Here is a 14,732-nt window from a genome sequence, read left to right on the forward strand (position 1 = left end):
CAGCATGTACAATGGCTCCCTATGGATTCCAGATGCTTTTTGCTGGTGCATAAAATCCGCAGAGTCCATAGGAATCCCTAGCATTTGCGCCAGCATGAAAATGCATGCCGGCTCAATTGCTTGGGAAGTTGTACGGTGGAGAGGAAGGGAGGCGGTGCAAATGCAAGTTGCGTTCCACCCCTACTCTCGCCATACAAACATGCTCGGACAGGCTTATAGGGCAATAAGCCCCTGGCCAGACCAAAAACGCAAAAAGCTTGTGAGCCAGTTTTTCAGTCAAAGTGGGCCACTTTTTTGGCCAGTGTGGGCCAGCTGGATGAGTTACTTCCTTATGCGGCTAATAGTTTCGACCAGTTTTGCTGAATACATATTCTTTAAAATGTACGATTGCATCACATTTTTATCAAAAACATCCCTCTGTGGTACCATTCAGACAGCGACACAAAAGGAATGAAGTCCCATTTGCTACTGTGGGCCACTTTTATGTTGCTGCCCGAGACATTTTTATGCCCTAGTCCGACCCTGCATACAAATGTCTGAAAATGGGGTGTTACATTAATGGAAGGCGTAAAAGCCTTCCATTAACGTGACGCCCCAATGGAGCAGGCCACTCCACTGTATTCAACTGATTGACAGCTTCATTAACAGGTTTTGGCAGTAAAATCAGGCAAACGTGGATTACAGAAACTTTGCACCGGTGTATGTGCAATTTTGAACGGAATTGGCACTAGGTCAAAGTTTGTCCTATTTTTAAAAACACTGGGACACATTAAAAAACCATTGCACCTCGACAAGTGCAGTTGGGCATATTAAAAGCACCAGGGCAAAAATTGCCCTAATGCAAAACCAGAGGGATTTTCACTACGTCTAACTTTGCCCTGGTGCAGAAATGCATCAAAAATGTATTGTTTTAGCACTAGGACAATTTTAGCCATGGTGCTTTTAATATGCCAAATTGTACTTGTCGAGGTGCAATGGTTTTTAATGTGTACCAGTATTTTAAAAAAAAGGCCAAACTTTGCCCTAGTGGTAATACCGTACAAACATTTCACTTGCACCAGTGCAAAATTTCTGTAATCTGGCCCTTGGTTTCCCCACGTACATCTGCCCCCTGCATTTTGCTGCAAGAATTGAGAGTTGGTGTTGTGCTAATCATGAGTGGGTGTTGTATTTGGTAATTGTGATGTGTATCTGCATCTATGTGGAGAGTTTTAGGAGGGTTCATTGTAGGGATGGGGAAGTCCTTAAGTTGATGTTGCGTCGATTGTTTAGTTTTGGCTGAAGTTCCTTATGCAGTGGTGAGAGTTATTACGGTTTCTTTCGCTGGTCCTGCCAATTGGTTGAATTGATCCAGGAGGCCAAAATGGACCCATCATTCATGGGGTATGCCTTTGTATTGTGGTTGGGTGTTTATCTAAGACCGTGCTATGTTTTCTAGGTTGGCAAATTAAAGAGCCAGTTTGTAGTGATTTCCTGAAGGCCAAGTGTTCCTCTACTGTGCATATGTCCTAGTTTTGCTAAAGGGTATGAGAAGGCTGATCACCATATTTTCATTTCCGCATATAGTTCGGAGTCCAGACATATGTCATTGCTGGGTCTCAGATGGACGCTACGGTCCGTAGATGGAGATTTCTTCTTGCAGGGATTCTGCTCCTTGGTCATGGATTGCTCTGAGGGCTATGAAGAGGGTTTTGAAGTAAATGTTTTATTTGACTGGAGGCCAGTGTGGGGCTCTTAGTTCTGGTGTAAGGTGTTCTCCCTTAGCGAGTCTGAGCAGGAGTCTTGCTGATGCATTTTGTATATGTTGCAGTGTTTTGGTGAGTTATTTCAGCATTCCAAGGTAGATTCTGTAAGCATAATCTATTCCTGACATGACGAGGGATATGATAGCCTGTGTTCTACGTGGTATGGTGATACAAGGTAGTAGCCGTTTGATTGTGCATAGATGGAAGAAGCACTTCTTCATTACTGCATTGACTTACTGAATGAGTGGTAGGGTATTGTGCATTAAGATTCTGAGATTTTCAATTACTTTGGAAGCTTCCAGGGTATTTCCCATTTCGGTAGCCATGGTATGTGCTGTTTGGTCGAGGGGTTGTTGGGTGAGTTCATGATTTCTGTTTTGTTCGGGTTGGGTTTGAGGCTGTTGCTGCTTGGCCATCCATGTATTTGTGTGAGGGAGTTGCTATGGGTTTGGTAAAGGGATAAGGAAACAGACGACCACATCATGGAGCCCACCTTACTTATTCTGATGCTCAGTTTATCTCTACATCCTTTCCTGTCCCTGCCTGTTCCTTCTCTTCTCCCCCCTTTCCCTCCACTTAGTCAATGCACTTACACGATCAGAAATGTTGTCAGGCCTAGTATGACAATCTGTTGTTAGTTCCCTCCTCTTCCTCCCCCACCTCATCCCTCCCTCATATTGTCAATGCTCTTGTACTATCAGAAATGTCGTCAGGCCTAGTACGATAGTTTATTTGCCATTCTTAAATGTCTGAAGGCCTTCATAAGAATGTACTGTATTTTACCCTTACCCCCTCCCCTGCCTTGAAGTGCTTTGAAACTCTTGTGTATAGGCACTATGCAAATAAAATATATCTCTTTAGTGGTGTTGATTTTGTAAATAATTTGTGTCATTTGCAGAGTTGTAGCAAGGGAGTTCATTTATTTTGATGAGTTTCAACAGTGGGGCATTTAAACGTTGAAGAGTTGTGGCGAGAGAGATCATCTTTGTGGAAACCCACAGGTTGGTGTGAGCTGTGCTGAGCTGCAAGGTGGTAATCAGGTGGATTCCTTTATTTCTGTCAGGAAGGACTTTATCTATAGTGGTGCAGTGTCACTAATCCCTAGTCCTTGAATTCTTTTGATGAGCATTGCACGGTCGACTGTTTTGAAGGCGGCTAAAAGGTTTACTAGTTTTAGTGCTGAAGTGATGTTGGAGTCCAAGTTCCTTTTTGGGTCATCGCAGATGGAGAGCAGTGCTGATTCCGTTCCTCTCATAAGTCTTAAGCTGACTTGTGCCTGGTCCACAAGATGCTAGGTTTCTACATGTGCCAGGATTTGTCCATGTATGTAGATTGTAGGAGTTGTGTTGGGTAGGGAATGTTTTAAATAGGTCAGTAGTTGGTTGGGTTGTCTGTGTTTCTTGAGGGTTCTTTGAGAAGTGGTTTAATGTGTACTGCTTTGAGACTCTGTTGTACGGTTCCTGTTGCCAGCGAGTGGTTTATTAGGTTGTGAAAATATTCTGCAGGCGTCCCCTTGCTGAGGATGTTCTTGGAGCTGGCTGGTGGGCAAGGGTCTACTGGTGACCCAGCTTTGTTGCTTTCCTTCACCAGTTTAGGGAAGGCTTCTGTCGTAATTGGTGTGAAGTAGTTTAGTCTGGTGGTTGCATTTGGAGTTGGTTTGTTAGCAAAGTTGTTGTTTGTGTCCTTGGCCATAGTGTTGACAACTTGTTGGATGTTTATGATTTAGTTTTTGAAGAGGTTTGTAAGGCCATCACATAGTTTCTGCGAGGGAGTGGGTGCATTATTGCAAGCTGTTGCATTTCTATTTCTTTGAGGATGCTGAACATTTCTTTCTGGCTGTGGCTCGCTTCGGAGATATGTTTGGTATCTTATAGTTTTTTGCTTTCAGGATTTCAGCTTTATATAGTCGAAGTGTTTCTGGTGCATGGTTTTAACCTGTTGGTTTTAGCGTTTCCTCCATTCTTGCTGCGGTTTCTTATTTCTTTTCTTCAGGGCTCTGACGTGGGGTGTGAATCATCTGGCAGCCATTTTCTTTGTGAGGAGATGAAGGGCTTCTTCATTGCACAGCTTCTAGAGCTTCAGTGATCGATCCATGACTATATCATTTTAGCTCATCAGTGGTACTTAGGTATCATCATTATTTTAAGCTCTTATAAAGGATGCCTAAGCCATTGCTATAGCTATGTAGGATGTTTCAAGCAATAGACATTACAGACCCTCAAGATGTCAAATACAGAGCTGTATGCAGGGGCTGTGGTGTGTGGGGACACTAAACTGCTCTCTCGTGGGAGTGCTCACGCAGGCCACCTCACTGAACACTTTGCTGGGTTACAATGTCTGTGAAGCAAAGGATTTCCTTCTAGCAAATGCTAAACTGCTGACTTTACCAGTCCTAGTTTCAAAGGAAGATGCTGTACCATAAATGGGCTTCTAAAGACATGTTCTCTGTTATTAGTACCTGGTGAGGGACAATCAGATTGGTAAAAAAAAACTGACCGTGCCGGGTCCTTACCTGGCTGAAAATTACTAACTGGCTGCAGTTCAAGAGCTCCATGTCGCGCAGAGTTCCTTTGCTTTCCTCGTCAGGCCGCCATGGAAAGGGGGAAGGGACTACATGTAGTCGCTTCGCCCCCTATCATGGCATCCATTTTGGTTTTTTTAACTTTTTCTCTATCTTTTTAATGGCTGCCATGCAAAGGGAGCAGGGACTACATGTAGTCCCATCTCCCTGACGGCCATTTTGTTTACCTTTTTTCCTAGTATTGAGAAACGGTTTCAATGTTGTTTCTCAACAAGAGAAAAATTGCTATTAGTACCCCACTATGATGTGCTGGGGTACTAATAGAAATAGGACCCTCAGAGGGGGGCATTACCCGACCGGTACTGCCCTCCCTCCTCGGGTTCTATTGCTTCAATAATTCCCTGTTGACCTTTACGCCCTGATATTTTACCTGACTCCACCACACCACATTGTTAGGGTGACGCTCCATCCTCGGTACATGCATTTCATGCTGACCCCTTAAAAGCATCTGCTTTTTGATGTTTTTTGTGTTTATTGCGTATTAATGCAGCCCTAAAATGTATCCATGTAACTTTACAATTTTGATATAATATACATTTAATGTTGCTTTTCTTTATTTCTTTGCATCCAAAAAGACAATCATGAATTTAAATTTGAATCCATATTGTGGGCTAGAACAACTATCAAGTCTCGAAATAGCCCCCAAAGGGTTAAGTAAAGAGTAAAACAAGTACACTTTTGTTTCTGCACCAGTGGTCCTGAGAATGCAGATGTTGTTCAGATAAATGCGCCAATGCAATGTAATGTACAGCTCTGCTATAAGACACGGCATGTCAGGCCCTTGGTGTAACATCTCGCTTTCTCACACTGTGCTTTTCCTGCAGAGGATAAAGTCTGTGGCTGCCCCCCGAGAAGTGAACCGCTGGGCCAAGGAGCCTGAAGCAGCCGCCGCCCCATTCTGCCCAAATGGAACACCCAACGGAGATTACAGCAAGGCAACCCACGTCATTGTGGAGACCATGATGTAGGACCCATCCTTCCCTCATGCATTGAGAGGTGCAGGCCAGCTTCCACTGCCGCTCGCGGACCACAGACTCTTGCTGTGCAAGAGTTTGGACTAGAATCCACAGGCCACCATGCACGTGCTGCCCAAGGGGTCTGGTTCAGGCTCCAATGCCATCACTATGGACTCCTGCTGTAGGTGGGGGTCAAATCATTCTCACCTACAGACCATGAACTCTCACTGTGCACATAGGTCAGATCTGTCTACGCTGCCCTCCATGCCCCATGGCATCTGGCCGGTCCAGATGGTAGATCAGCTTCAAATACTGTCCAATGAACCCCTGCTTCGTCAGATGGGCAGTCCGTCTTCCACTGCCTCCTTGCCAAGGGGTTCTCACTAAATCAGAGGTTCAGAGTGCTTCCACTGCCTCCTTGCACAAGGAGTTCTCACTACATCCGAGGTTCATACCGCTTCCTCTGCCTCCTTGCACAAGGGGTTCTCACTACATCCGAGGTTCAGACCGCTTCCTCTGCCTCCTTGCACAAGGGGTTCTCACTACATCAGAGGTTCAGACCGCTTCCTCTGCCTCCTTGCACAAGGGGTTCTCACTACATCCGAGGTTCAGACCGCTTCCTCTGCCTCCTTGCACATGGGGTTCTCACTACATCCGAGGTTCAGACCGCTTCCTCTGCCTCCTTGCACAAGGGGTTCTCACTACATCAGAGGTTCAGACCGCTTCCTCTGCCTCCTTGCACAAGGGGTTCTCACTACATCAGAGGTTCAGACCGCTTCCACTGCCTCCTTAGACAATGGGCTCTCACTACATTCGAGGTTCAGACCGCTTCCACTGCCTCCTTGCACAAGGGGTTCTCACTACATCAGAGGTTCAGACCGCTTTCACTGCCTCCTTGCACAAGGGGTTCTCACTACATCAGAGGTTCAGACCGCTTCCACTGCTTCCTTGCACAAGGGGTTCTCACTACATCCGAGGTTCAGAACGCTTCCACTGCCTCCTTGCACAATGGGTTCTCACTACATCAGAAATTCGGACCACTTCCACTGCCTCCTTGGACAATGGGTTCTCACTACATCAGAGGTTTGGGCCACTTCCACTGCCTCCTTACACAATGGGTTTTCACTACATCAGAGGATCAGAGCGCTTCCACTGCCTCCTTGCACCAGAGGATCAGAACCCTCCACCGCCTCTTTGTACAATGGGTTCTCACTACATCAGAGGTTCAGACCCCTCCACTACCTCCTTGCACCTTCCACTGCCTCCTTTCACAATGGGTCTTCACTACATCAGAGGTTCATACAGCTTCCACTGCCTCCTTACACAATGTGTTCTGATTACATCAGAGGAGCAGACCGTTTCCACTGCCTCCTTGCACAATGGGTTCTCATTACATCAGAGGTTCAGACCACTTCCACTGCCTCCTTACACAATTGGTTTTCACTACATTAGAGGATCAGAGCGCTTCCACTGCCTCCTTGCACAATGGGTTCTCATTACATCAGAGGAGCAGACCGCTTCCACTGCCTCCTTACACAATGTGTTCTCATTACATCAGAGGAGCAGACCGCTTCCACTGCCTCCTTGCACAATGAGTTTTCACTATGACAGGGGATCAGACCAGCTACCACTGCCCTTCCAACCACCTGGTTTACAGAGCATCTCTAATGGTGAGTTCTTGTTGTATTGTTCATTGGTTGGCCCAGTTGAGAACCCGCGGTGGTGCTCGCACTGTAGAGGACATTTACTGTGATTTCATTTTGCTGTCAATTGCCATTTGCTAACTTACTCTACGACTTTGAGATAGAATGTAAATTGCTTTGCAGGGGAGGATTCTCTTAAACATGTGCCTACAGAGTAGAGGGAAAATGCGAGGCACTGTGAAGTTGAAATGCAAAGGAAGGGGTGTGCCACGTCAATGTCTAGCTGTAGGAACGCAAATGTTCAGAACTGGGACGAAAAGTCTGCTGCTGGGTAAAATTGGGGGGCTATTGACTATTTTAATTAAACTAAAATTCTGTTGCTGCTGGGCAACCTGCACTCTGCAGCACTGGGTTAGATGTGCCCTTCATGTAATAAACACACATATATATATATATATATATATATATATATATATATATATATATATTTATAGAAAACCCAGAGAGGACACAGCCATCTACAGGGAGTGATGAGACCACCAGAGTCAGTGCTGACAAAACATGACAATTGCATGAGGCGCCCCCAGCAACCAGGAGCCATGGAATGCTGCGCTCTACATAGAATTATTGCGCAGAAGCCCTAGTACCCGATTGGCTGTCAGGAACCCAACATTATGTTCGAGGAGTCAACGATTACTAAGTAGTGACAGGAGTACTTGGTGCTCACACCATCCTAACCCCCATCGGTCTCTTTGACCACTGATCCCAGCCTTTTTGGGGATGCAAAGTACTTCAGACACCCTTTGCCATCCCTGAAGAGCGCATAGACAATTCTATAGGTGTAACTGTGCATGGGTCACACGCATCCACAAACACACGAAAATAAATAAACTGCATTCAGCCTGAAGGACTTAGTGGGACTGGGTCTGTATGCGCCATGCTAGCAATTATCTCGCCACCTAGAAGGGCTGTGCAAGAGACCAGTCCTGGTCTCTATGAGCCATAGAGTCGAGGTTATAAAACACTGATTCATTAAGCAGATATAAACGGCTTTACCTGCTTATGTACAGGCCCTGTCCTAGGACGTTTGCCACCCTAGGAAAAATGAAGAGTTTGCTGCTTCCCTTCGATGGCAGTCGCATCACATTCGTTGCTTGTAGGGCAAGGGACAGCAACCTGCAGCTTGCCAGACGTTCTGGACGACAAAAGCCATGATCCCTCCACATTGACTATGCTGGTTAGATATAATGGGAAATGGAGTCCAAAACATCCGCAGAGCCAAAGGTTGCAGACCCCCCTCCCGTGGGATCACTGTAGGCCACTGTCTAGTAAGGCCTTAGACTAGAAGCTCTCCTACATACAACAGAGCATTCACTAATGTGAACACGTTAACATTGTCATGGAGCAAGCCACTACCCGGTCACATTTTGCCCTTCTTTAGGGCAATCCTGCAAACCTTCTCCTGCATTTCTGATCAAACTTGCGCATCAGCCATCACATACTTTAATAACACTCTCAGATGGCTTCCTTATCAGAAACACATTAGTTGAAAACCTTTTTATTTTCGATCTTCTCCAATGCCATGCACATTGAAAGTCTCAGGTGCATGTGCTCAACGCCATTGGTCGTGTAGTTTATGTTTGGAGATCCCCTCCTAACTATACATCACCCCTTGGGTTCTCTGCCCACCACCAACAAACCCCGATTCAGCGTGCTTCACCCGATGCCCAACTTCTGCTCCACTGTGGTATCTGGACCCCCTTCATGCCATGGTGTCACGACATACCCAAAGGGTGGGAAGTATGTCTGCCATTTCACAGTGCAGAGAAGTGGCACAGTGTAGGGGCGGGCCCTTCTTTTTCAGAATGCAGGAAATATGCCTATAAAAGTGCCCATATGGATCGGGTATGGACTGCCCTTTTATTTTGCAGAAAATAGCGCGGCAATGCGGATGCCCGCCACCTCACAGTGCAGATGATGCCCGTAGGGCACCACTGCCAACCACAGCTTTCCAAGTTGAGAAAATGCCCTCAGACAGTGTAGGATTAGCATGTAGCCCTTCAGAGTGTTGAGAATCCCCAAAGTGTTGGTTTAGTGCCTACCCATTTGCAGTGCCCAGAATCCCCACAGTGTAGGATTGAAGCAGTCCTTCACAGTCTCCAGAATCCCCTCAGTGTAGGATTGAAGCAGTCCTTCACAGTCCCCAGAATCCCCTCAGTGTAGGATTGAAGCAGCCCTTCACAGTGCCCAGAATCCCCACAGTGTAGGATTGAAGCAGTCCTTCACAGTCCCCAGAATCCCCTCAGTGTAGGATTGAAGCAGCCCTTCACAGTGCCCAGAATCCCCCCACTGTAGGATTGAAGCGTAGCCCTTCACAGTGCCCAGAATCCCCACAATGTAGGATTGAAGCATAGCCCTTTACAGTGCCCAGAATCCCTGCAGTGTAGGATTGAAGCAGCCCTTCACAGTGCCCAGAATCCCCACAGTGTAGGATTGAAGCGTAGCCCTTCACAGTGCCCAGAATCCCCACAGTGTAGGATTGAAGCGTAGCCCTTCACAGTACCCAGAATCCCCACAGTATAGGATTGAAGTGTAGCCCTTCACAGTGCCCAGAATCCCCACAGTGTAAGATTGAAGCAGTCCTTCACAGTGACCAGAATCCCCGGAGTTTAGGATTGAAGCGTAGCCCTTCACAGTGCCCAGAATCCCCACAGTGTAGGATTGAAGCAGCCCTTCACAGTGCCCAGAAACCCCACAGTGTAGGATTGAAGCAGCCCTTCATAGTACCCAGAATCCCCACACTGTAGGATTGAAGCATAACCCTTCACAATGCCCAGAATACCCACAGCGTAGGATTGAAGCGTAGCCCTTCACAGTGCAGGGAATCTCTGCTGCAGTGTAGGAATGAAGCCTAGCTCTTCACGGTGCCCAGAATCCCCACAGTGTAGGAGTGGCACCTAGCACTTTGCAGTGCAGGGAATATCCACAGTGCAGGAATGGCACCCAGCCCCTCTCAGTGCAGAGAATCCCCCCAGTGTAGGGTTGGCACCTAGCCCTTCACAGTACCAAGAATCCCCAGTGTAGGAATGGCATCTAGCCCTTCACAGTGCAGAGAATCCCCACAGTGTAGGATTCAAACCCAGCCCTTCACAGTGCCGAGAATACCCACAGTGTAGGAATGGCATCTAGCCCTTCACAGTGAAGAGAATCCCCACAGTGTAGGACGTGCACCTAGCCTTTCACAGTGCAGAGAATCCCCACAGTCTAGGGTTGGCACCTAGCCCTTCACAGTGCAGAGAATCCCCAGTGTAGGGTTGGCACCTAGCCCTTCACAGTGCAGAGAATCCCCACAGTTTAGGGTTGGCACCTAGCCCTTCATAGTGTAGAGAACCCCCACAGTGTAGGAATGGCACCTAGCCCTTCACAGTGCCAAGAATACCCACAGTTTAGGATTGACACCTAGCCCTTCACAGTGCAGAGAATACCCACAGTTTAGGATTGGCACCTAGCCCTTCACAGTGCAGAGAATTCCCCAGTGTAGGATTGGCACCTAGCCCTTCACAGTGCCGAGAATCCCCACAGTATAGGGTTGGCACCTATCCCTTCACCGTGCAGAGAATCCCCACAGTGTAGGGATGGCACCTAGCCCTTCACAGTACAGAGAATCCCCAAAGTGTAGGATGTGCACCTAGCCTTTCACAGTGCAGAGAATCCCCACAGTCTAGGGTTGGCACCTAGCCCTTCACAGTGCAGAGAATCCCCCACAATGTAGGATTGGCACCTAGCCCTTCACAGTACAGAGAATTCCCCCACAGTGTAGGATTGGCACCTAGCCCTTCAAGTTCCAAGAATCCCCCACAGTGTAGGCTTGGCATCCAGCCCTTCACAGTGCAGAGAATCCCCCACAATGTAGGGTTGGCACCTAGCCCTTCACAGTGCAGATAATCCCCAAAGTGTAAGGTTGGTACCTAGCCCTTCACAGTGCACAGAATCCCCACAGTGTAGGGTTGGCATCTATCCCTTCACAGTGCAGAGAATCCCTGCAGTGTAGGGTTGGCACCTATCCCTTCACAGTACAGAGAATCCCCACAGTGTAAGATTGGTACCTAGCCCTTCACAGTGCAGGGAATCTCTGCTGCAGTGTAGGAATGAAGCCTAGCTCTTCACGGTGCCCAGAATCCCCACAGTGTAGGAGTGGCACCTAGCACTTTGCAGTGCAGGGAATATCCACAGTGCAGGAATGGCACCCAGCCCCTCACAGTGCAGAGAATCCCCCCAGTGTAGGGTTGGCACCTAGCCCTTCACAGTACCAAGAATCCCCAGTGTAGGAATGGCATCTAGCCCTTCACAGTGCAGAGAATCCCCACAGTGTAGGATTCAAACCCAGCCCTTCACAGTGCCGAGAATACCCACAGTGTAGGAATGGCATCTAGCCCTTCACAGTGAAGAGAATCCCCACAGTGTAGGACGTGCACCTAGCCTTTCACAGTGCAGAGAATCCCCACAGTCTAGGGTTGGCACCTAGCCCTTCACAGTGCAGAGAATCCCCAGTGTAGGGTTGGCACCTAGCCCTTCACAGTGCAGAGAATCCCCACAGTTTAGGGTTGGCACCTAGCCCTTCATAGTGTAGAGAACCCCCACAGTGTAGGAATGGCACCTAGCCCTTCACAGTGCCAAGAATACCCACAGTTTAGGATTGACACCTAGCCCTTCACAGTGCAGAGAATACCCACAGTTTAGGATTGGCACCTAGCCCTTCACAGTGCAGAGAATTCCCCAGTGTAGGATTGGCACCTAGCCCTTCACAGTGCCGAGAATCCCCACAGTATAGGGTTGGCACCTATCCCTTCACCGTGCAGAGAATCCCCACAGTGTAGGGATGGCACCTAGCCCTTCACAGTACAGAGAATCCCCAAAGTGTAGGATGTGCACCTAGCCTTTCACAGTGCAGAGAATCCCCACAGTCTAGGGTTGGCACCTAGCCCTTCACAGTGCAGAGAATCCCCCACAATGTAGGATTGGCACCTAGCCCTTCACAGTACAGAGAATTCCCCCACAGTGTAGGATTGGCACCTAGCCCTTCAAGTTCCAAGAATCCCCCACAGTGTAGGCTTGGCATCCAGCCCTTCACAGTGCAGAGAATCCCCCACAATGTAGGGTTGGCACCTAGCCCTTCACAGTGCAGATAATCCCCAAAGTGTAAGGTTGGTACCTAGCCCTTCACAGTGCACAGAATCCCCACAGTGTAGGGTTGGCATCTATCCCTTCACAGTGCAGAGAATCCCTGCAGTGTAGGGTTGGCACCTATCCCTTCACAGTACAGAGAATCCCCACAGCGTAAGATTGGTACCTAGCCCTTCACAGTGCAGGGAATCTCTGCTGCAGTGTAGGAATGAAGCCTAGCTCTTCACGGTGCCCAGAATCCCCACAGTGTAGGAGTGGCACCTAGCACTTTGCAGTGCAGGGAATATCCACAGTGCAGGAATGGCACCCAGCCCCTCACAGTGTAGAGAATCCCCCAGTGTAGGGTTGGCACCTAGCCCTTCACAGTACCAAGAATCCCCAGTGTAGGAATGGCATCTAGCCCTTCACAGTGCAGAGAATCCCCACAGTGTAGGATTCAAACCCAGCCCTTCACAGTGCCGAGAATACCCACAGTGTAGGAATGGCATCTAGCCCTTCACAGTGAAGAGAATCCCCACAGTGTAGGACGTGCACCTAGCCTTTCACAGTGCAGAGAATCCCCACAGTCTAGGGTTGGCACCTAGCCCTTCACAGTGCAGAGAATCCCCAGTGTAGGGTTGGCACCTAGCCCTTCACAGTGCAGAGAATCCCCACAGTTTAGGGTTGGCACCTAGCCCTTCATAGTGTAGAGAACCCCCACAGTGTAGGAATGGCACCTAGCCCTTCACAGTGCCAAGAATACCCACAGTTTAGGATTGACACCTAGCCCTTCACAGTGCAGAGAATACCCACAGTTTAGGATTGGCACCTAGCCCTTCACAGTGCAGAGAATTCCCCAGTGTAGGATTGGCACCTAGCCCTTCACAGTGCCGAGAATCCCCAGTGTAGGGTTGGCACCTAGCCCTTCACAGTACCGAGAATCCCCAGTGTAGGGTTGGCACCTAGCCCTTCACAGTGCCGAGAATACCCACAGTGTAGGATTGGCACCTAGCCCTTCATAGTACCGAGAATCCCCAGGGTAGGATTGGCACCCATCCCTTCACTGTACCGAGAATCCCCAGTGTAGGTTTCAGACCCAGCCCTTCACAGTACAGAGAATACCCACAGTGTAGGGTTGGCACCCAGCCCTTCATAGTACCGAGAATCCCCCACAGTGTATGGTTGGCACCGAGCCCTTCATAGTACCAAGAATCCCCCACAGTGTAGGGTTGGCACCCGGCCCTTCATAGTACCGAGAATCCCCACAGTGTAGGGTTGAAGCAGCCCTTCACAATGCCCAGAATCACTGCAGTGTAGGGTTGAAGCAGCCCTTCACAATGCCCAGAATCACTGCAGTGTAGGATTGAAGCGTAGCCCTTTACAGTTGCCAGAATCCCCAGTGTAGGATTGAAGCAACCCTTCACAATGCCCAGAATCACTGCAGTGTAGGATTGAAGCAGCCCTTCACAATGCCCAGAATCACTGCAGTGTAGGATTGAAGCGTAGCCCTTCACAGTGCCCAGAATCCCCAGTGTAGGAGTGGCATCCAACCCTTCACGGTGCAGAGAATCCCTGCTGCAGTGTAGGGTTGGCACCTAGCCCTTCACAGTACCGGGAATCGCTGCTGCAGTGTAGGGTTGGCACCTAGCCCTTCACAGTGCAGAGAATCCCCACAGTGTAGGATTGGCACCCAGCCCTTCATAGTACCGAGAATCCCCACAGTGTAGGCGTCACAGTGCCGAGAATCCCCCACAGTGTAGTATGGGATCCTGCACAGTGCATGATACGCAAAACGTGCAGAACTGGGGGGTCTTCCCCCTTATCAGTGTAGACAATGCTGGCAGTGCGCAACGGATGTTATCCGCTTTAAGGTGCAGGAAAACTCCAAACTCTTAAGATTGTGGCCTGCCACAGAGGTTGCAATGTTGGAAGTGCTCACAGTGTAGACTTGCCAGCTGCACGGTGCATGAAATGCCCTGAGTGCAACATAATGTCCTGCCGGTCAGATTAGTGACTGACCACTGTAACATCTCCTCTTGCAAATCACCTCTTAAATGGATGTGCAATGAATTTGCCGTCAGAGTTACTTAAACATCAGTTCGTTAATCAGAACAAATAACATAGGATAGAAATATCCGAATTGTAGTACTGTTTAATAAAAGATGCTAGTTTTGTACTGTCAAATATATGTATATTTGCACTGATTTTCATGAAATGCTAATATTTTGTAGATGCACCTCCAAGTACAATAGTCATGCTCACTATGCCAACATCTTAACTAAGATTGCTTTTATTTTTTAGAAACCTTTGTAATCGATTTAAAATATCGAAATAAATGGAAAATTGAAAACAGGAGCCTTCCGTCTGGTGCTGTGCGCAATGTTTCCCTCTCGCGTTGGTTTAGGTATTTTGCAACAGAATTCAGGGTAACCAGCACATTACATTTTAAAGGCACGAAAAGGGCAGGCCTTTAAGTGGGCTGGAGCTAGCCTGGATGGGGGCGGGGCTAAAAATAGCTTGCCCCCTTCTCCCAATGCCGCTCCAGAGGCCCTTCTGTTACCCACTAATAAGAAGCCATACAATTAATCCTGTGTTGAGGGGCTAGGCTCTAACAGTCACTTTAGGAGTCTGAAAGCCAATTCAA

At 48.3% G+C, this 14,732-nt stretch overlaps 1 protein-coding gene across 2 annotated transcripts in view; it reads left to right on the forward strand.

The window, feature by feature from the left end:
* The window catches only part of SLC6A6 (solute carrier family 6 member 6), a 466,708-nt gene extending 452,265 nt beyond the window's left edge, over positions 1-14,443 (forward strand). The window contains exon 14 of one of the 2 annotated variants that reach the window (XR_011301897.1): positions 5,151-5,285. Coding sequence is in view for 1 of the 2 variants with exons in the window: in XM_069643408.1 (XP_069499509.1) it covers positions 5,151-5,294 (144 nt within the window). In the remaining variant the exon portion in view is untranslated. Of the gene's footprint in view, positions 1-5,150 lie in introns of both variants that reach the window. The other variant, XM_069643408.1, reaches the window with a different exon arrangement.
* The last annotated feature ends 289 nt before the right edge of the window (positions 14,444-14,732 follow it).

Source organism: Ambystoma mexicanum, chromosome 2p (genome assembly GCF_040938575.1).
Source record: "Ambystoma mexicanum isolate Mex_15411 chromosome 2p, UKY_AmexF1_1, whole genome shotgun sequence".
Lineage (NCBI taxonomy): Eukaryota > Metazoa > Chordata > Amphibia > Caudata > Ambystomatidae > Ambystoma > Ambystoma mexicanum.